This window comes from Solea solea, chromosome 5 (assembly GCF_958295425.1).
Source record: "Solea solea chromosome 5, fSolSol10.1, whole genome shotgun sequence".
NCBI classification, from domain to species: domain Eukaryota; kingdom Metazoa; phylum Chordata; class Actinopteri; order Pleuronectiformes; family Soleidae; genus Solea; species Solea solea.
In genome coordinates, this window is record NC_081138.1 from 13,881,012 (window position 1) to 13,903,267 (window position 22,256).

The 22,256-nt window shown below is 38.8% G+C and overlaps 1 protein-coding gene across 14 annotated transcripts in view; it reads left to right on the forward strand.

Annotated features, from left to right (window-relative positions):
• The window catches only part of LOC131459314 (serine/threonine-protein kinase BRSK2-like), a 91,740-nt gene that overhangs the window by 32,521 nt on the left and 36,963 nt on the right, over positions 1-22,256 (forward strand). For all 14 annotated transcript variants that reach the window (XM_058628987.1, XM_058628989.1, XM_058628996.1 and 11 more), the window contains exon 2: positions 19,461-19,555. In XM_058628987.1, the coding sequence (XP_058484970.1) occupies positions 19,461-19,555 (95 nt within the window). The remainder of the gene's footprint in view (positions 1-19,460; positions 19,556-22,256) is intronic.

The following is a 22,256-nucleotide window of genomic DNA, read 5'->3' on the forward strand; positions in this document are numbered from 1 at the left end:
GGGAGCTCAGGAATCACCTCTGCAGCCTCTGGCAGAAAGGCACATTTACCGTGTGTGTGTGTGAGAAAGTGGTGAATAAAAAGTGCTTTGCCTCCACAGCATGTGTATTGGATGCATTTACAACCCCAGTGTGTGCATACTGTTTTATCACTTAACACTCTAAAATGTAAAAAAAATTTTTACATTTTTAAATTAGCAGAGTGATTAGTATGTGAGTGGATATGCATTGAAACGTTACTATGGAAACATTGCTCAGTAATGCTTAACACATTTTGCTCACTCCAATCCATAACATGTTGCAATGTAGTTGCATGATCAGAGGCACAAACTCATGTTTCAGAGTCATATTATTCTCTCACAAAAGCTGCGCACTAACGGCACCTTTTCCAGTGAATTCAGCAGAGTGAGGCCTTGAGGAGAGTTACAAGATTCAAAGTAAGTTGACTTTGGGCTCAGCTGGGGCTAGAATTAGGGCTGAATGGTACAAGGAAACATTGTTAAATATTGAGATGGCGGTTTGCCTTGCGACAAATAAACAAATACTTAAGTAAACTATGTCCAGACCGTAAGTAGGATTTTCAGACACTGAAAAAATAAATAAACGTAACGAGTGAAATTTTGTCATTTCCAACATCATGGCCAAACAAATCTAGCACAAGGAACAATTTACATGTATTGCAATTCAAGCAGTATTTTGATATTGTGAGGATGATTCAGTCTAGATGTGTTGTGCAGTTCTTGTCGGATTGCTCTTCTATCACCAGAACTGTCAACCATATTTCCACACTTGGTACCACTGTTATTATTAGTACTATTTGTTTACTGTAATACATGATCACATACCATAATTATTTTCACAGCTGTGTACATTTGTGCATGTGTCTGTCCACCCTGGATGAGGGATCCCTCCTCTGTCTTCCATTTTTTTCCCCTGTTAAGTGTTTTTTTGGGGGGTATAAGTGAACTGAGGGTATATGCGATTTGTGAATTTAGGCTATACAATTAAAATATTGTGTTTTAATTATTGTGTTATTGTATTTGATTTGACTATGAGATGCTTGTTGTTTTTCAGTGCTGGACTCATCCTCTCTGAGCTCCATTACTCTCTCTCACATACTCTCTCTCTATCTGTGAGTTCTTTGTCATATCGATTGAAACTCCTTTGTAAGCTCTGTGGCTCAGATGGTTTGGTGTTGAATGAAAGTGTTATTTGTGTGTGTGCCCGTGTGCTTGTGTGTTCTAGTGAGAGCATGGATTTTGTCAGTGTTGATCGTCACTTCATTGTCACTGACACCTTGTCGGGCTCAGTGACACTGTGAATACTGGACTCTGAGCAGCTGTTGGACTCGGTAGGTCTGTAGCCGTGGGGATCTGCAGTGTCAACACAGAACTGTACATGTATAACCAGCCTCTGAGTTTGGTGTGTGTACTTGTATTTGTTACCTCTTTAGGACCTTTACTAAAGAGCAGTAGTCCTAATGGAATGAGGAACTTGTTAAGTTTAGGGCTAAGGTTTGAATTGTGGTTCGGTTAATGTTAAGTGTAGGCTGGTGACTGGTGAGGGTTAGTGTTAGGGATTACATTGTTTAGACTGGCCTACTTAAATAGGTTTGCCCTAACCTGCTTTCTGATATCATGTATTTATAATGTTCTTTAGCTGATTGTGTTATGCAGCAGTAACATGACTGTGACTGAAGAGGAGGTAAGAGTTTGTCTGATTGACTCCAGCTGTTGTGAGTGTGTGAGTGAGTTTGTGACAGGAGTATAAATCCAACGACATGGTGATATCTGAAGCTGTGAGGTTTAAGCCTTGTCTTGTTTATTTTTTGGCAAGCATAAAACCCCACAAGAAAAGATTTACTTTGATATTAAAATCAAATGTCAAATGTTGGCTCTCTGATCTTTTTGGAACTCTCCAAAACAACATTTAAAAAAAAAAGTAAAAATGCTAATGATTTTTTTTTTTTATTTCATCTCCTGTGAAGTTGAACTGCAACATTATTTTAAACATGTTTAACAACCTACCAAATACTGAAGGATTGGACAGATATTCTGAACGTCTCTGTCCACCCCCTTCTTTCTTCGTCTCTTCCATGTCTCTATGCAGCCAATCAGAGCAGAGCAGCTGGCAGACAGGCAGTAAGCTTGTATTTGGGTCACAACAGCAGGATGCCAGCTCAGCTCGCTGAGCTACAGAGCTGCTCCAGGAGATGCAGACATGAGCCTGCTTACTGAGTCAAACACGACCAGATACTGGGAGGAAACTGGGAATTTCTCTCAGTGATGTGTAGTTTATTTGGATATGTTAAGAAGATTGGGCTTTGAGTTTCAACTTGTTATTATGCAAACATAAAGGTCTATTTGAAGCAGCTTTTTTTGTTTTGTTTTGGTTTCTCCCTCACGAGGGACTGCCAGTGTTATTTAAAAACAAATAGAACAGGAAAAATATGCATATGATGCAAAGCAAACAGCAAGGTCTGGATCGATTTTGCCCCGACTATTTTAAGTGAAGAAATCCACTAGAGCAGCAGAAACAAGCACAACATTCTCCACGTATGCAATCTACGGCTGTCACTTTTTCCAAAAATCTAATTCCAACAAATATTACGTGGCATGCTATTTTATTTGAAGATATTTGGTTTGAATTTGAACTAGACGTGGGCAAGATATACTTTATCATCCCAGATAATGTTGTGATTGTTGTTTTAGAGCTATTCAAATTGACATGACCAAGTCCACAGATTTGCTGAACGTGTGCAGCAGAAGCCCTCCAAGCTGCAGCAGTGAGCAGGATTTAGTGTCACATGACCACTCGTGGGCCTGCATGATCACATGACCAAGCTCACTAGCATCTTCTTAGCCACACAGGTGAACCACATGTAGTTGTGCTATCAGGGTAAAAACATAAAGACTCCGAAACTAAGTCTGTGAAATTGTTGTATATTATTTGCTCTAGCTTGTTTGCTGCACAATTTACATTACAGTAGAACATCTGAATGTTTACCCAGAGTTCCCATTGATCAGTAAGCAACAACTGAAAGATAGCGACTATTTATGGTTATCATCAAAATCCCAAAAGATATTTTAGGTAAAAATTTTATTTATTTATTTATTTATTCATTTCTTATTTGAATCTGAATATCCAAATATTGGATAAAAAAAAAAAAAAGTGACAGCCCTAATAAGTGAAGCGCAAAAAAAATTTGGTTTGATTTTCGGAGTAATTATTTTTGTTTTTTGGAGTAATTTATTTTTTGGTCTGTTTTTCAAAGTAATTTTTTTTTCTGTTTTTCAGAGTAATTTTTTTTCATGGTTGGTTTTTCAGGTTAATTTTTTTCTGATTTACTGAATTTCTTTTTTCTGAGTTTAGAGCACATTTGAAACAATTAACACATTCATTCCTTTATTGAGAGTTTGATTTATAACAACATGGACAGCCTGTTTAGTTTAATCAAGTTTTACTTTGATCTGTCCTTAAGTCACATAGATGGTATCACCATTAGTTTGTCGACTTTACACAGGCACCTGAGGACTTTGCGGTCTTTCAGAAGGAAACCTCATTCAGATCTGCTAGACATAGCAATGTTTCTCCAGGATCAGCTGGACAGATATGGCATGCACCATGGATACAAGATGATGCATTTGAAGTGCATTCAGGCTGGCTACGTGGTGACTCAAGAGACCATCAGCAGACTGCTGAAAATATGGGAGTCACTTGCAGGTTGGAGGTTCTCGTGAGAGTTCTCGATAATTCAGAAAAAAAATTACTCCGAAAAACAGGAAAAAACATTAGACAGAAAAACAGGAAAATTAATTACTCAGAAAAACTGATTTTTTTTTTTTCCAAATGAATGCAATGCGCTTCCATACCTAATACAGTCAGTGTACGATACCTAAATACAGGTCTCCAGACTTTGAGTTGGTGCAGATGATTGTGTTAGTGAGTGTGTAAAGACATGATGTAGAAAATCCTCGTTGAAATCACACCACAGCATGTTAATGCTACAAGTTCTTTCCCCAAACATATCACAGTGGGGGAGTGGGAGACATTCTGATCACAGTCTTCATCATGATTCTCTTTGGTTTCTAGGTCATAGCTGTAGACCCAGCCCTTGCTGCCCCTTTAAAAAAGGTAAAAAAGTCCAAGGTGAAATCACAAGTGGTGACAAAAACATGTCAGGTCATGCTGTTGTGACTAAAACACAGTCTTTAGTACCGACACCAGCATACATTACTGTGCTATAGGACCAACACTGTACTATGTCTGTTGACCTTTGATATGTGGGAATATTAGATTGGATTATAATATTTCTAAAAGCCAAGATTATATGAAACTCATGTATAAAACAATAGCCCATTTAATACATGAATAAATGTGTTCTTCTGGTGTAGAGATGAGGTGTGAAAAGTACCCTTTTTTTACTGCATACCCATGGCTCGTGTGTGATTGCACAGGTAACAGTGAAAGTGATGAGAAAAGTAATTCCCTGCATATTGTATGATGCATTCATTTGGAATGATGACATGCAGAGTTTCACCTGCAGCCTCCAGCAGGGCCTGAAGTAAAGCTCCCGTTAACTTTGACAGACCCACTGATCCCCCCCAGTGCTCAATATTATCATCTTTGTGTGTGTGTGTGTGTGTGTGTGTTGTTCAGGGAGTTGGAGGTCGCTCGTGTGTCATAGCTATATTAGTATCTGCTGTGCTTTTGTGAGCAAGACATCAGGGCTCATTAACAGCTGTGGCCTGACAGGCGAGCCAAGTCAGGTCGGAGTCATGTTGGAAATTAATTTGCACAGGAAATGTGTGTGGGGTGTGTGGGGGATGTGTTTTTTGTGTGTATGTGTGTGTGTGTGTGTGTGTGTGCGTGTGTGCGTGTGTGCTTTTGTGCATATGTGTGGGTGAGGAACCGGGGCCGGCTGGCAGAGCTGAGCACAGACAGGCTCTCTGGAGAAGGTGATAAAGCAGTCAGAGATTAATTACAATGCTCCAACTTGAGGCAATGAAAGTGGAAGTTTTGCTGCGGGGCTGAATATTTCACCCACAACAGGGGTTACATGTGAAGTGGATTTATGTTCAATAAGTCAATCTGGTTTTTAAGAATTGTGCTTCAGCTGTGCTTTTTAAACTAGATCATTAATTAACTTCTCTGATTATTACTGTGATTTTTGGCTGAGATTGGCTTTGGGTACAATAGATTACGTTTTTTGGGGGTGATTTTGTTTGCTGTTAGCTGGTTATTGTTTTTGTCAACACAGCTGTGACACAAATAGAAACTTAATCCCAGGGTGACGTTCGCAAGGTCAAGAACAAAATTGAAGGTGAATTGAAATAAAAGGAACAGAGTGCAACAGAAAATTACAAGCAACTGTCACGCTCATCACTGTCTCTGATCATCAGCCCTACGGCACCACATTTCATTCTTAGTTGGCTCAGGCCTTTATCTTTAGCTCTGCCCAGTGCTAATTTTGTGTTGCTTCAATTTTACTTATGAAAGTCTGTTCATCTTTTCATTAAAACGGTGTAACTCCATTTGTGTCGTGATACTGTTTAATTCCTACTTTGTGATCTGAATATTATGTTCTTGCTCTATGATGTAAGTCTGGTTAAGCAGGTATGAACAGCCATGAGACATTACCCTTTAAATCATTATGTTGACTTGATGTTGTGCGGGACATTGGTGAAGCTGTTCTGTGAAGATAAAAAATTGGATAGTTGGATTAGTGCGAGAGCTAGGGTCTGTGGAGTCTTCCTCTTACGACCATTTGCACCTAACTCTGCCATTATCTGTCATTAGAGAGCCATTATGGTATTAGAGCATGTTGTCTGCTGTAACAGCAGAAGAGCTGAATATATTGCTCAATGACACTTAGACTGAATAAAAGGTTGTTTTGGCATTATTCATAACAAATTCTACAATAACCTTTCTGCATAATAGAAGTCAAATATTCTGAAATAGGTTTACAGCCTCACAACTAAATATGTAAATCAGAGCAGTTGAAAGTAAGAGTGGGAATTTCTATGATTCCACATACAGGTCCTTTCTGGTGGTGGATGTACAAACGTAACATAGTATGTTCTGGACAAAGATCTATGATTCCAAAACACAAAAATATGCAGATGAAACATGACAATCATTCCTATTTTTCCATATTTTAGCACAGTTTTCTATATTATTTGACAATACCCATTAACTCATTGGCTACCAGCCATTTTCAGAGCACGACAGTTTGTGCTATCTGTAATTTAACTCACGCTTTTGCAGGAAGCCAGAGAATCAGCATCTTTGTCACCAGAGAGGAGAGAGTTGGAAACACCTACATAGTTTGCATTTTTTGGCCTGTTTTTACACATTGACACAAAGACTCAAAAAACTTTATTTTAAATATAAATGTTTATAAATTCTAATTTAACAGTTGTTTGTGTACAACTTTGGTTTTTCTTGATTTTAAATTGTTAATACACTAGTTTAACATGCTCACAGGACATTTTCTGGCTCTTTTATGGTTAACATTAACACAGGAAAAAAAAGAAGTCTAGACATTTTGAGGATTTGGTGTTAAAGGTTTAACTGTGTTTGCCATTATATTAAATTACAGTCAGTTGTAAATTAAAACATGCCCTCATTCTTTTAATTTGTGAGTGCTGTAAAACAGTGCACCGCACTTTGACTTCATTGAGAAAAGGGGTCAGGAATGTTATTAGATTACAAGACTATCTCAGGTTATTGAATGTAATTGACTATCAGTGTGGTTAGAGTATTGGAAATAATCACCAGTGGGCCACAACAGGATATGAAATTATTCATAACATTCATTCACAGTGAAGAACATGAAAGGAAAATGAGGATTCAGGTGGAAGTAACAGCCTGCTATGCATAAGCAATTGAAGACCACAGAAGGAGGGCTGACATATTTTAATTGAAAATCACCTGCTCATCAGTTGGGTTGAAACCACCATCATCATGCTGACCACGAGTAGGAACAGGAAATGCGTTGTCCTACCTGTCTGTTCAGCCAGTTTCATGCCTGGCTCAAAATCTGCCATTATGTTGCCACTATAGGGACAACTCTCTATCCTGATTTCAAGTATCAGAATTCTTTTTTTGTTTGCTCCAATATTCACGGCGATATAAATAAAAAAAAATCTTTAACATTTTACACTGATTTGACTGAAGGGATTTAGTTTTGCCATGTTCTACAGTTCAACACGTTTCCTCTCTCCTGACAGCAGTTGTTTTCCATTTGGTGATTATTAATCTTGGAAAAAGCTCAATGCTTCCCCTGAAACAGATTTTTAATTTCACTGGGCTGTCAACACACTATATTGTCGGACGTGTCTCGCCAACTAGTATCTCTTCTCATCCTGCTCAGATCTGGTTTTGTCCCCTGCTCTCTCTCACTCTCTCTCTCTCTTTTGAGAGTTGACTACTCTGTGTTGCTGCCTCACCCTCAATCCTAAGAGTAACATAAAACTGAAACCATTACGGTGACAACCTGGAAGTGTTGCTGTTCTGCTGTCATAGCAAGATTTCCTTCTGATGGCACAGGTTTGTGAGTCGTGACCATTTAACTGATAACTGTGGAAAAGACTGTGACTGTGGAAGATGTAAAGTAAAGTAGCCTTTTGGCTCTTCTGGCATATTTACATTGATATGTTCATCAATATGCTTTGTTCCTTGTAAATAATTAACTTTCAAATTTACATTAACACATGCTCTTTGCTGAAGTATTGTGTCGTGCACATTTGGGTGGGAAAATAGGCCAAGTAGGACCAATATGTTTAAGGACCAAAACAAACCCAAACTGCCTTTTTTTTACTGGGTTTGTAATCTTCTTTTCTCAGAACTTGAGATTAAAAGTGTGTCTTTGCTGTCTGCAGTGAATGCGAGAGATGTGCTGGACCCCTCACAACATCACAGTGTTTATGTGTTCGTGGGTGGCCTTTGGCCTCCTCTTTAATAGCTCCCTCTGTGGGGAACTAAGTTGTGCACAGCAGGCTTTTGAAGGCGCTCGCACACACTTTTTCTCTGACTTTATTACAGTCAGCAGCAGCAGAAACAGCAGAAGGAGCCGTACGGCTGCAACTCTCCATGTGTTCATGTCCTGCAAGTTATACAGTGTATTTGCATATTTAGATTTCCGATAAAAAAAAATATAATCATTTTTAAAATAAATGTATTCAAAAGCTATAACTTCACCCCCTGTGTTCGACAACGACATAAATGTCAAGGAAAGGACATTAAAAAAAGACCAGAACTTTATAAGATACTAAAATGAAGCAGTTTTTTGATGAGCTGTTGCGTTTGACTACATTAGTTATTTTACCTCAGCGTACGTAATAAAATAAATTACAAACCTGTTCCATATATCTCGTCTCTCTTCTGTTTACCCTCTCCCTCTTTCATTCCCTATTTATTATATTGGCCCCACCCCCATCATTCTTTTCATCTTTTATCCATTTAACTGTTGTGAAAATGCACATAAGGGAGAATGACTTGTCATATGCACACATCCATATTTACATGTTAACACACACATACCCAGTATACATGAATATATAGCATATCGTTATGCACACTGTTGTCTGTTTGTTTGAAAAACAATATTTTTTTACTCCAGCAATTTAGTGCTACTCTTCCACAAAGCTGCATGTTTAAAGACAGAATCAATGCATTAGAAACTTTAAGGTCCGTCTGTAGGTCGTGCTCCAAATTGATTTTAAAATGTAAAAAGACAAAAAAAGACAGTATTTTGAATATGGGACTCTTAATTAATGACGTACTTATTCATGTATTCATCAGCTCTAAGGTTACATGTTGATGAAGTGAAGCAAATGAAACACCTGCATTAACATACATTTTAAGCAGTCACATTGATTTGTGTCTGCTTCATGACCTGAACATCAAGTGTTTTCACTTCACAATACTCTCTGTCTTTCTGTCTCCTCCTCTGGAGCCTTGACCTGCTTTCTTGGCCTCCCTCTTCTTCTTCTTCTCCTCCCCCTCTTCCTACACGCTGATGAAATAGAAAAGAGTAGTAAAAAAAGAAGAAGCAGGAGCTGTTTTTATTCATTACCCTGTTAAAGAAAAAAAGTGGAGCTGTTTTTTTGTCAAGATTTTGAAAAAAATGAACACGGAAGGTAAATCATATTGAATAGTTCAATAGGATTCATACTGTCAGGGGAAAGGGTGAGCAGTGGGGAGTGTAATGATGGAGGAGGGGAGACTAACCTTGACATAGTTACTGTGTGTGTGTGTTGATCAAAGAGCAAATTGAAATTAGCGCAAAGGTCCAAAGAGAAAAATAGACTGGATTTACTGTCGTTGAAACTGTGCTAAACCGAGCTTGTGTTATTTTCATCTGTTGCCTGGTAGAACTCCGTCCTCACAGCTAACCATTGGTCTCCTCTTTCCTGCTCTCTCCTCATGCTCTCTGCTGATTGGACGGCTGCCTTCCCTCTCTCAACATGGCAATGTGAAAATTAGGTAAGCACCTCTCGTGTCCTCCTTGTCTCTTTCCATAGTGTTCAGTCGTTCCTCTCACATGCAGCTCTGTAATGAGCCGAGTTTTATGAACATGGGTCCCTGGGAAATTCGACATATCCCCAATCAAATTATTATTTTCTTGAGAAATTGTTGTGTGAAACTCTTGTTTTATGCTGGTATGTTATGGTTATAACAGACCAACATATTCTTGCACAGTGTTTCCTTTAGGATGTAGTTGTTGGTGTTACATCTATATGTATTTATGAATGAAATATAGCATAGAAACAAAATGCAGTGACATTGTTTCACTGGTTAGATAATCAATAGACAACAGAGATGAAGATAATGTTATTACTGTGCCATGCCTGGGTTCAGCAATAGAAAAAGATGCCAATGTTATCTACCTAACTTGCAAACCCAGACACTTTGGCACTGTCTTCTCTGTGCTGAATATCACACTTTTTCTTAGAATGATTTGATATAGGCTGCACACACTGAACACGGAGAACAAGGGCAGATAGATCAGCTGTCGTGTGTGTGTGTGTGTGTGTGTGTGTGTGTGTGTGTAAAGGGAGAGAGAGAGAGAGCTGCACGGGCAGGGAGATGAACAGAACAGAACAATACATTGAACAAAAATCATTTTGTGGCAGTCAGTGTAGGAAGCTCTGAATTCCATCAGTTCATGTTGCCTCTGACAATCACAGGAACCCTGTGCATAAAGATCACTTTAGTCACACACACTCACACACTCACACACTCACACACACCAATCACAAGAAAAAGGGAGGCCATTAAGTCTCTGAAAGTGATATTTATATCTTGTGTGCACAAACATTATTACATTACACACTAACATGTGTCGTTGTTGTAAAGGGGAGTTGGTGCGTGTTTTGAGTGGTCCCTACTGCATCAGTAGTTCAACAGGAGTATGAATGTGTGTATGTGTGTGTGTGTGTGTACGCGTCAGAACACACCAGGAAGAGAAACGCAGCAGATCAGCTGTGACATGCAACCACTTAGTCCACCTTGTGTCGTGTTCAACGGGACCTGTATTGTTGTCATGGAAGTCTTTTTAGATGACACCATGTATGAGCTATTCAGAATAAAATATTCTCTATTTGACCCCTGTTTATTACAACAATAGTCTGGGTCTGTCTGGAGTTAGAGGTCTTACAGTAACAGGCCCTCTCTTTTCAAACTATCCAAGACCAGATCATCTCATGGGTCTAAACAGGTCAGTTCAGGCAACAAGTGCAAGTGAACCCTCACAGCTCTGGTCAAGTGGTTTAGCACGAGCATCATCAAGTGCAAGAAATACGGCACTGGAGAAGTATTGGTTTTGTTGCAGTTGCATAGTAGCAGCATTATCTCTCTCTCTCTCTTGTTGGTTATTAGACAATACTGTATATTAAATTGTGGTTGGCTTTGTGCGGTTTTAAAAATCCCCCTTAAAAACGTAGCTGGCTGAAGATGTATTGAAAAGAAGAAAAGACACAGCTGCTCAGTTAGACCTTGATCATTTCAAATCCAATCATTCTTCACGGGTCTGGAACGCCGAGTGGGACAGCCTCACAGCGTTTTGATGCTTAATTCATGGTATTAAATCAATGTTCAGGCTCATTTCTGTCTATGTGATCTCATTAGCCTCAGCCTATGACCACGTACCTCTCAACCTTGCTGGTAAACCAGAAGCAGCAGTTAATCAATGTTACAGAGATCTTGACTCAGATGATGAGTTGGATCAAAGGAGGGTGAAATCAAATGACCAAGATCTTGGTGGGCGATTACAGTGCTGATTTCTGTCCTAATCAGTGTCTTTTTGCTTGATGTGAGGGCAGGGATTGAAGTATATATGTAATCTCTATGTGTGGAGCTGTTATTGAGATGATGAAAATGCCTTCGTGTTTTGTATCATGTATTGTTGTGTTTGAAAAAATACTTTAAAATACTTATGTATATTAACATCAACAACATCAAGAACACTACTATAGATTGAACTGTACTGTGCTTGGCGCCTACTTTAATTTGCCTGGACCTGTTGAGGTCAGACAGAAAGTAGATTCAATGCAAGGTGAGTGACTTTGTGTATGTAATTTATTTTAATTAAGCATTTATATCGCTGTTTGTTCCTGTTCAGTGTGGCAGATATTATTTGTAGAAGCTAAGTACATTCAACCAATCCAGTCCAGTTTTTTCTTCTTTTTTTTTTTTATCAATTTAAATATGTTTGAGGTGGAAATACAAACCATACAAATTCTCTTTTGCACTTGCCAAAAAGAGATTGCAGCACCTACCTTGGAACCTAAATGCTTTTTTCTGCCTCAACATCACTTCATGAAAGTAATATTGGCAGATTATACCTCACCTAGTCCTTCTTACCTTTTGGAATACCCTTAAATGACCAATACATACCCATGAAATGTACATTGTTATACATTTATTAGTTGGGTATTTGGTATATTACTTTAGAACAATGTTGATGTATCTTTGTAAGAGTGTCCCTGCTCTTTTCCTTCCTTTTTGAGTCTGTAATGTGAATGAAAATGATTTTCTCCGTCTCTGTGATGAGATGTAACTAGGCCAGAGCTCAGTTTTGGTTGGTGCATGGTCTGATTCAAATGCGCTAGGCGTTGGGCACATCAGTCATGTTGGACAGCTGTAGACGACTCCTTGACAGCCCTAAAGACTCCCATCAGGGTCCCACTGAGCTCCACACCTGTCTGTTGAGTGATGAGCGCTGTTTTCTTCTTTGCCCTATTTCTCTTTAAGTCAAGGTATGGAGTGAGAAATGAGAGAGTTGGTGTTTCATTGTAAAACACGATTTGAGAGAATACAGAACAAAAAATTGGTTTATTAAGCCAAATAGCTCTCCAGTCAATTTCCCCCCATCTGTCAGGCTCAGTGAGGTGAATCTCCTCAGGGAGCCGTTCTAATCTCATAAATCTCCTGCTGCCTATACTGTAAGCTTATGAACTACAGTATATCTATCATCCACTAATCACAGGGTTTGTGGATTGCAAGTGCCATTTAGAAGGGACCACTATTTCTCCCACTGGTTGGGCCGCTGCCATGCATGGAATCTCATTTGCTGCATGTGAACGAGGAGTGTTGTTGGTGAGTGTGACCTGCAGTTACAGGATCCCTGCACCCTAAATAAAAAGATTTCTGCACATAAAAACACTGAACAGACTTTAAAAAAAAAGAAGCTGTCTCCTGAGCTGATAATGCGCTCCCTCTTCACAGTATTAAAGTAGATTTAATCTATGTCATTTAGTCCGGTTTACAAGATCATCATTGATTTATTCAGGTAAGTAAGGAGCTCTGATATCAAAGTGAGCTCTGAGTAAAGCTACTGCTCCTATGTGGAAAAGGAGTTGAGGTGCTTAATGTACGTTCCTTTTTATTTAGAGCATATCCAACAAGTAGGAGGCTGTAGGGGAAACACACTGGAGAAACCACAGTATGTATCTGGCACTGGAATATCTCATAATTTGCGGAAAATTTTGTTCTGGAGAAGATTGCCTGGATTACTTGATTTGAGCTGCTGCCACCACCACTGAGAACCAAACCTGGTTGGATTGATGGATAGATAGATGGAACGATGAGTTATCTTCATTTTTTTTTCTTTGCAAATATTACCAGAGCCTTTATTTGTTTTCTCACAATCACTATCCAGTGTTATGTCTATTTACTGCATAAGTATCATAAGACGTTTACTTTTATCCTCTCTCAGTCTTTGTACAGGGATGTTACTGTATAACACAACCTTTGACTAAACCTGAAGAGTTTTATGTTGTCCAAATACAAGTCAGGTCAAGTCAAGACAAGTGGAAGTGGTCATTTCAACCATAATATACTGTACATAGTGAAGTGGAACAGCGTTTCAGCAGGATCAGTTGGTGCTACATTCAACAGTGTAGAACAGTGGAGACAAACAATGCAAGACAGACATATTCAGTGCAGACAGACATATTCAGTGCAGACAGACATATCCAGTGCAGGAACTTGTTACAGAGTGCTAGTATCTATAAGTAAGTGAGGTAGTTTAGAGTAAAAATACCAAAAAAAATAGCAGCAGGTAAAAGTGCAGTATGCAATGTGCAAGGACGCGTCATATTTTGTTTAGTAGTCTGACAGCTTGGGGAAAGAAACTATTCCCTATTATATACTGGAAGTGCGGGCAGTTATACTGCAGTACCTTCTACCTGATGGCATTAGGGAGAAAAGTACATGGGAGGGGATGTGTGGTGTCTTTCGTAATGCTTGTGGCCTTGTGCAGGCAGCGAGTATTGTAGATGTCAGAGAGGAAAGGAAGAGAGGTCCCAGTGATCTTTCTTTTCCGCCATCCTCACAGTCTCCGCTGCAGGGTCTTTCGGTGTGCAGCAGTGCAGTTGCCAAACCATGCTGTGATGGCGCTGCTGAGGATGCTCTCAGTCGTCCCTCTGTCGAATGTAATTATTATGGGAGAGGGGAGATGGGCTTTCCGCAGTTAACGCAGGAAGGGCAGATGCTGTCGGTCTTTCTTTGTGATGTGGGCGGTGCTTAGAGTGCACGTAAGCTTTGGGCTCTGGACGATCACTGATCATTGAAGATCATTGATGCACAGTGGAGAGTGGTTCTGTCTACAGTCTCCAATAGTTGAGGAATATATCAAAAAAGTCAAAAAACAAGCGTGCGACTGCTAAAGATCACCCAAATAACCCAAACAACACTGATCACCATGCAAGTTGTTTTTTTTGCATTATCTGTGGAGAAAATTCTTCATCCACATCATAGTTACCCAAATGTTTTGAATCAGGACCAACTGAAATTGGTTGTGAATTATTGAATTCAGTTCTGTTAATGTATTTACCCCATGCTACACAACAGACAGCCAACTTTCGTGCCACATTCAGTCTTTTCAGGGTTTTTGACACATTTTTCTCTTTTCACGAGACACTTGTCTTTTTACTGGGGAAAGTTTTTCCTTTTCTTAGTTTCCATGAAACTTCATATCCATTGTTCTCCCTCAGCATCCATCAACACAGCTGACATGTCATTCTTGGAGCACCGAAGGACTAAAAAGTAAAGTAGCAGCTGTTATTCTTGAAATGACAGAATTCTATAGACGCTTGATAGGAAACAACCTTGTCCATCAGCTCTGTGAGTTTAAGGCAGCAGCATCTCAGTTGATTCACCCATAGGGACATCAGCTGCTTTGTGAACCAACAAACTGTCAATAGTGAAAAAGTTTGCCACAGTGGATTCTATGATGATTTTGTTTTTTATGGTCTGTCTCTGTGTGGTGATGTGTTTCCTCTTGTTGTCCGTGTCACATTTCTACCTAAAGCCAAAAGACATGCCGGTGAAAAAAGGCCAAGCGAAGCAAAAATAATTGCACTCTGTGTTTCAAAAAATGAATTAAAATGAGTGAAATAAAGAATAGAGAAGCAGCAACACACAGCAAAATATAGTTCTCTAAATTATTAAAATGCTCTGGCAGAAAAAGAACTGCCCTCAGCTCTGAGTTTTAAGAATTTGATCCACTGTGGCGACCCCTAAATGGAGAAGCAGAAGAGCTGTAGCAGACTTGCAGATTCTTCTGGGAGGTTGTTCCAGATATTTGGCTTGTAAAAACTGAATGTTACTCTTCAGTGTCTAGCTTTGACTCCCACACAACCTGAGGGATGGAATATGTTCATAATGTAATGGAACATAAGTTTATTTTGGCCTCAAACTGCTCAACAGCAGTATATTAAAGTTACTCATTGGATAATCCCCAGTTGAATAGCATTTTTGCTTGAAATCCCCTTTTCTGTTGGTGACCTTGTTAAGATGACAACGCTGTTGTCACTGTGTAATACACTGTGTGGCCCACCATTATATTATTATTATTATTATTATTATTATGTAGCCATTGAAGATATGTCAGTGCTTCCCAACTGGCTCAGCTAATTCATTAAACCCCTCAGGGAGTTGTTGCTCCTGTAGTTATTTCTTCAACATAATTATGAGTTGGTGTGTTGGTTCTAATTAGCCATTACAAAGGAAAAGGATCTTAAGATAATGTTTAAAGAACGTATGCATTGTTACATTGTTGAACCTTTAATGTAGGAGACAGGACTTTATTGGACCTGAATTTTCTCTTTACTTTTTTCCTCATTTTTTACGTTAACAATAATAAAAATGGATACAGAAAAAGTTTCAACCTCATAAGAAATCCAAAGCTCAGAGGCACATGACTCCATTCAGAGCCAGTATGTATCATGTATTCACATCTCACTTGAAGCCAAATGTAGAGCTGCTTAATTACCCCCAAAAATTTGCGTTTACACAAGGGATTTTATACGAGGTTTGTCTGATTGGATATTTCCCAAAGCAATGCACTCTGGGTTTTGAAGTGTTTGACTTATTTGAGCTGATAGTTAGCAGCTTAAGTGGAATTAATCAGAAACTTAATTGCTGATTTGGAAAGTAATTTTTTCAGCCCAAAAGCACAGAGATGGAGCAGAGGAAGTTCAAAGGCAGGACACTCTCAAGTGCAGAAGGCCATTAATTGAGGCAACAGAAATCAAGAACAAATCGTACTCACAATATTTTAATTTGTATTTAGAATTCTTTGTAAATGTTTATCCATCCGCAGGGTACACTGCTCACTGATGCTCATCTATTTTCACCTGTCTGTGAAACAGGTGCAGTTGTTGTTCTGCATTTTAGTTCAGGAGAGATTTCTAAACAGATGTTCATCATTTTTTATGTTTTTGTTTTATTTTAAAAGAGATTCTGTTGTAATATCAGTCAGTGAATGAACAGTTTTGAAAAATGATATTTAATGATCTTTTTTTTTTGTATGTTAGACAATTGTCAGATCTGTACAACACGAGATTGACAAAAAAAAAAAAGGGTATTTGATTTAAAAGACAGTTTGGGCTCTGGTTGAGAATATACATGTTAATCCGAAACTAGCTGCTGAAAACAGGCTTTATTTTCATTTGTCTTCTCCTGACCTCATTTTGCCACCCCCATTGTGATTAATAAGATATGACAAAAGTATTAATAAGACACGTTTACAATGAAACGGGGTAAACAAATGCAATTGTGGTGCAAAGCAGCAATATAATAATTACGTGTTAACAGTGTCATTTTATTTCTGCCATAATTGAAGATGTTCCTCATTCATTTCTGCATGTTATATATTGGCAACATTGCCTCTGCAGCAACACTATTTAGGTGACAGGGTCACTTTCCTGGATCCACATTTGTCTTCAACATAACATAACTTTAATGTACGTCATTGTTCCGTTATTATAAAATGCCTCCTACAATGCACTAGCTGAGGTGATCCAGATGACGTGTGAAAGCTTTCACTCGCTCATCTATGCCGAGTTATTTTAGAAACACAGCACAGTGGATGTTTGTTAGTGTGAAAATGTCAGACTATTACTTTAGGACCTTGTTGTAACTGGGAAGTGCAACAAATTGTACCGTTATTATTGTTATTATAATTATTATTATTATTTAATTCTGGACTGGATCCGAAGCACAAAAGCTGTCCGTTTGGACACAACTGTTCCACATTTTCATGTTCGCTGAGTAATTGCGAGAGAGAAGCTGTGTGAATGTGCTCTTAGTGGAGATTTGTCACTCTTATAGCCTTCACTGGGCCGATGGAGCAGGAACATTGATGGAAACAGGACTGTGCCGTAATCAGTGTATTTCATTTTTTTTTTATATGGTATTATGAACTAAAAAGCTAAAAGAAATGTATGGATAAATGGAGGCACAAGTAAAAGTATAAAGTGTAGACACATCATTACATGCTACTTGTGAATGCCTGCATAGCTGTAGCTGGTTATCTGTGTGGAGAGTAAAAACTTTGTTAACACATTTTGGATTATTAAAACATGACATAAGAGAGAGACCAATAACAGCATGTTTGTTTGAGTCCACCTGACAAGTCGCGTCCTCTTTTAGCTCAGCTTCATTTCCATCCACTAAATGATCTTTGTCTGCATCCATCTTCTTCATCAGACCCTCAGTTCCACACGTCACACACCTCCATACGGAGCAGCCTTTATGGGCCTTTTGAGGCTGCTGTTGTTATAAGCAGTCGCAGCCTTCTTCAAGCTGCTCTGACAAGATCAATGAGCGCTGGTAAATGTCACCCAAGATGCTTTTTTTGTTTCTAAATGGAGACATAAAAGAGCCCCCAGACTGCCATATTGGCCCAAACAGCCGCACTGTGCACAGCTCTGCTTGTTTCCTCTGTGAGGGAAATTGCCACAGGGAAATCACCTTTCAAATAGTGAGACACTCATCTTCTGTGAAATATATATATGCAGCTTACGGTAATGAAGATCTGCATATGTGCAGTGACATTTCATGGACCTTCACTACAAAGTAAACCATACTCCCCTGGTGTCAGAGCTTTGATAGAGATGGATGGAGACATTGTGGCTCTAATAAGATAAAGCTATTGCATGTTGACATTTCTGTTAGAGGGATAGCGTCGCTTCAGGAGAGCTCACAAAAATACAACGTAAAAGAGGCTTCGGGAGTTACAGAATGCATGTTAAAATTTGTTGTTCACCAGGTCTTATATTCTGTAATTTGACAAATATACAGCATTACATCGTAAACAACAAGCGTTCTGATTGGCCACATGTGAAACTGTGAAATAATGAACAAAAAAAATGATGTGATCGATGATTGCTTAATTTTGGTGCCACCATCTGCTTCACTTTACCCAGTGGGGTTGTTTTTTTTAAGTGTTAGCAGTAGTTAGAGATGGAACGTCTTAAAAACATATCTGCTGTAATTTGTTACATTTCATCACCAGTGGGGAACATTTGCTTCACTCCTTTAGCCTCAACAGACATGGCCAGAATCTGTCAGGAGGATCTGGGGTAAAGAGACCTGGAGCAGCTGTGATTAAAACAGTTAATTCACCTGCAGCGACTAATGTTTGGACAGCTGACTTGTCTTCATGAAAAACGAAATGAAAAAACATCAGAAATGATTGCATTACAGAAGGTGTGATTAAAAGTTCCAAGACTTTGTCCATAATAGCCCCACATTGCTGTGATACACATCGATGTGTTCCTGCCATGAGACACATTATTGACCTTAGGGAAATTTAGGAAATACTCTCTCAATGCTTCAGTGTTCTCTTTAAATCCTGCTCTGTGAATATGTCAAGCACCGTCTGTGACTCACACCACCAGATTTCATCCACTGTGTCAAACTCCTCCTTTTTAGAGGAAATTTCATTTTGAGCAAAAGTTGTTCGGTCTCACACAGAAATGTGGTGGCATCTCAAACCTGATAGATGTCATTTCCAATTATCTGTTGTATATTGATTACGAACAAACCAGGTACAATAATAATGTAATGTTTCCTGTGCCTCTGTAGGATTAGGCAAACACTATACCCATGACATGTTGTGGAGGAGTGAGGCGTTACAGAGAAAGAAGCCATTATAATGATTGTAATGATCCACTCATGGGGATGGATACAGGATTTTTCTTTTCAGAGGAAGAGCATCATTTCTGAAGATGAAAGGGAGTGCTAAAAGTTCTTATTTTGTGCAAATCCTGATTTTATGAATCAAAAAAAACTGTTCAGTTGTTGTGTTTGTGGTGCCCAGTACATGGTATGTATTTATATAGCACTTTTCTGGTCTTGATGACTGCTCAAAACTGCTTTACACTACAGTTTTGCCATTCACCCATTCACTTGCACATTTTACTTTCTTACCCATTCATACATATGGGGTTAAGTGTCTTGCCCAAGGACACATCGGCATGTGGACTAGCGGAGCCGGGTATCAAACCCACAACCTTCGAGTCGCTCTACCACTGAGCTACCGTCGCCCCTAGTAACCTATCTGTCAGACCATACAGTCCTCTGCCCTTTTCATGCTATCTCTCCTATCAATTAACACTCGAATAACACTTCCAATTTAAAGTGACAATGTGATTTCTTTGTGTTTCAGGCCTGGTGAAACTTGGCATCCACTGTGTCACATGTCAGAAAGTCGCCATAAAGATTGTCAACAGAGAAAAGCTCAGTGAGTCTGTTCTTATGAAGGTAAGGCAATTTCATGTTATTACAGTTCACACATGTCTTTACACTTTCAGGGTGAAAAAAACACTGGATTGATGGAAAAATCTGTAGCATCGTGTGTGTGTGTGTGTGTGTGTGTGTGTGTGTGTGTGTGTGTGTGTGTGTGTGTGAGTGCTTGACTGATTCAGTTTGTGTTCAAATGACAAACTGGATGGTGAAGGAATTCTCCCGTTTAATCAATGGTGATCTGAATCAAGGTCTCTTTTTCCTTTTTAATTATAACAGACTCATTCTTTATATTCAAGAATAAATGAAAGCGCACGCGAGAGCTTTAAGATGATAATATTCACTGCAGCATCTCGTCCGAATGTTTCCAACCTACAGAATAATCTGACAATTTGCACCCATATTTGTTTTCCACACCTTGAGAAGCAGGCTAATGCAGTGCAGGTAGAACTGAAGACAAGATCAGTGCTTGCTTATTATTCCCACTCTCCACCTTCAGCTGTATGCAGCTAAAACTGGCAGGCATGAGTCACACATGCAGTGAGACGACTTTCACTGAGGCTGACTCATGTTCAGCTCTCAGTAGACTGGAGGCTGTTTGTGCGTTTGTCACCTCTACCGGTCCTTGCCAGGTAGTCCTCATGGAGACCAAAACCTGGTCCAAATGAGGCAGTTTGGTTAAGCTTAGGGCTACAGTTTGAATTGTGGTTAGGTTAAGGTTAGGATTAGTCATTAAATGGTTCTGGTTAGGTAGAATGCTTTGTTTCGACTGTCCAAATGAATGGAAGCCAATGCAGGGTCCTGAGATTAGTATTATTAGTAGTAGTAATAGTAATAGTATGTGTGTGTGTTCTTATATTTGTTAACTATTTAGGACCAGTGACCATTGTCAGGTTGGGCTAACCGAATTGTGGTTAGGTTAAGATTGGGGTTGGGGATTAACGGTTTAAAGTTTTAAAATGGATAGAGATATGAGAATGTGTGTGTTTGTTGGGAGGGAGAGGGATGTCCCAGCAACTCCCGTTGATCTTTTCTGCCTCAATCTTATTTTTAGAAGGTGCTGGGGCCCTGCTGTTGTCATGGCAACGGGGAGCTTTTGGCATGATTCATGGCTGTTCTCACACAATGAAGTATGAACATCCCCCCTAATATAAATATACATATAAATCTATGTATATATATATATATATATATACATATATATATGCATATATATATATATATATATATATATATATATATACATATATATATATATATATATATATATATATATATATACATAAATATGTATATGTATACATATATGTATAAAGATGTCATATTCTGAGCTGTGAGCATTTATTTTTTGTAAATCACTGGAGACCAAACCTCGTATTGTCGTTAAACAGCTGCAGATTTCCATTAGAAATTTCCATTCGAAGCTGCTACTCTTAACCTTTGCTTTGTGGTGGTGTGCACACTGACCCTCCTTTCATCCCTCTTTTCCTACAAGCGTTCCTATATGTATGTATAAGACATAGAGATTCCTGGTGAGATGAGCAGCCTGACATTTACAACATGACATGATAGATCAGCACCTTACATGGGTGTTGGCATCACCTCGCCTCGCCCACACAGATGTCAGACCTGGCATTTACAGTGGGATCTCTTTGCTGCTAATGGAGAGGAAACACAGGTGAAGAAGGATCCTGAGCTGTGAGAATGATAGAGACAGATAGAGAAAAGTTGGAAAAACTGCAGCACATGCACACTCATACCTGAAAGTCCCAACCAACATTTATGGATTTTTGTTACCTTTGATCGGGTAAGTTTTAGCTCTACATTGAAATTTTCTTTAAAAAAAAAAAAAAAAAAAACATGTGACATAGAGTACTTTCTGCAGGACCTGCATCTACCTTTTGTTGGTTTAAAGATGAAAGTCGACTGAGGATGGAGTTTTAAAAGCAATTTAATTTATTTTACAGGGACAGTGCATATTAGGCACATTTTCATCTGTAGTCCCAACAATAGTCTGAAGCATGTAAAGGCCAATAGCCAATTACTTAGCCGATAGCCTCTACCCTCCACTCCTGAAGGGGGAAAAAAACACATCTGAAATGAAAAATGTCATTCTATTATTCCAAAGATATATACTACAAATTACAATATTAAAAAGAGAACTACTGAACCTTTTTGTATGAATGATCAATTTATTAATCATGAAAAAAGATTAAGCGTATTTCCATTACAACATGGTGGCAGGAGAAGCAGGCATTTGGTTAGTGGACTGTTTGCAGAAGAAACTCAAATCATGATGTTCATTGAATGCACCTCTAAGATAAACACCCGTATAAGGGAATAAAGTATTTCATAATAATAACGTGAATATTTTATGTATTGGTTTAATAGAGGGAAGGGAGTATTTCTAAACACAGAAGGACAACAGCAACAGACAGATTAAATAAATCAATTAAAGTAGCATAAGGCTACTTGAAAATACTAGACATATAGACATTATATACCGGGCAGAAAAATCCCTAAATATAGCAACGCACCAATATTGAATCTCTGTGCACACACCTCCACCCAACAAACTCCAGAAATCACTAAATAAAAATCAAGTATGTGGTAAATGATCTGGATCTGCCCCAGAACGGTTTTCAGAGGAAATCCACAATGACAGCATTGAGAACAAGGTGTAGTCTTACAAGATGTAAGTAGACAACCTGTATTCAAC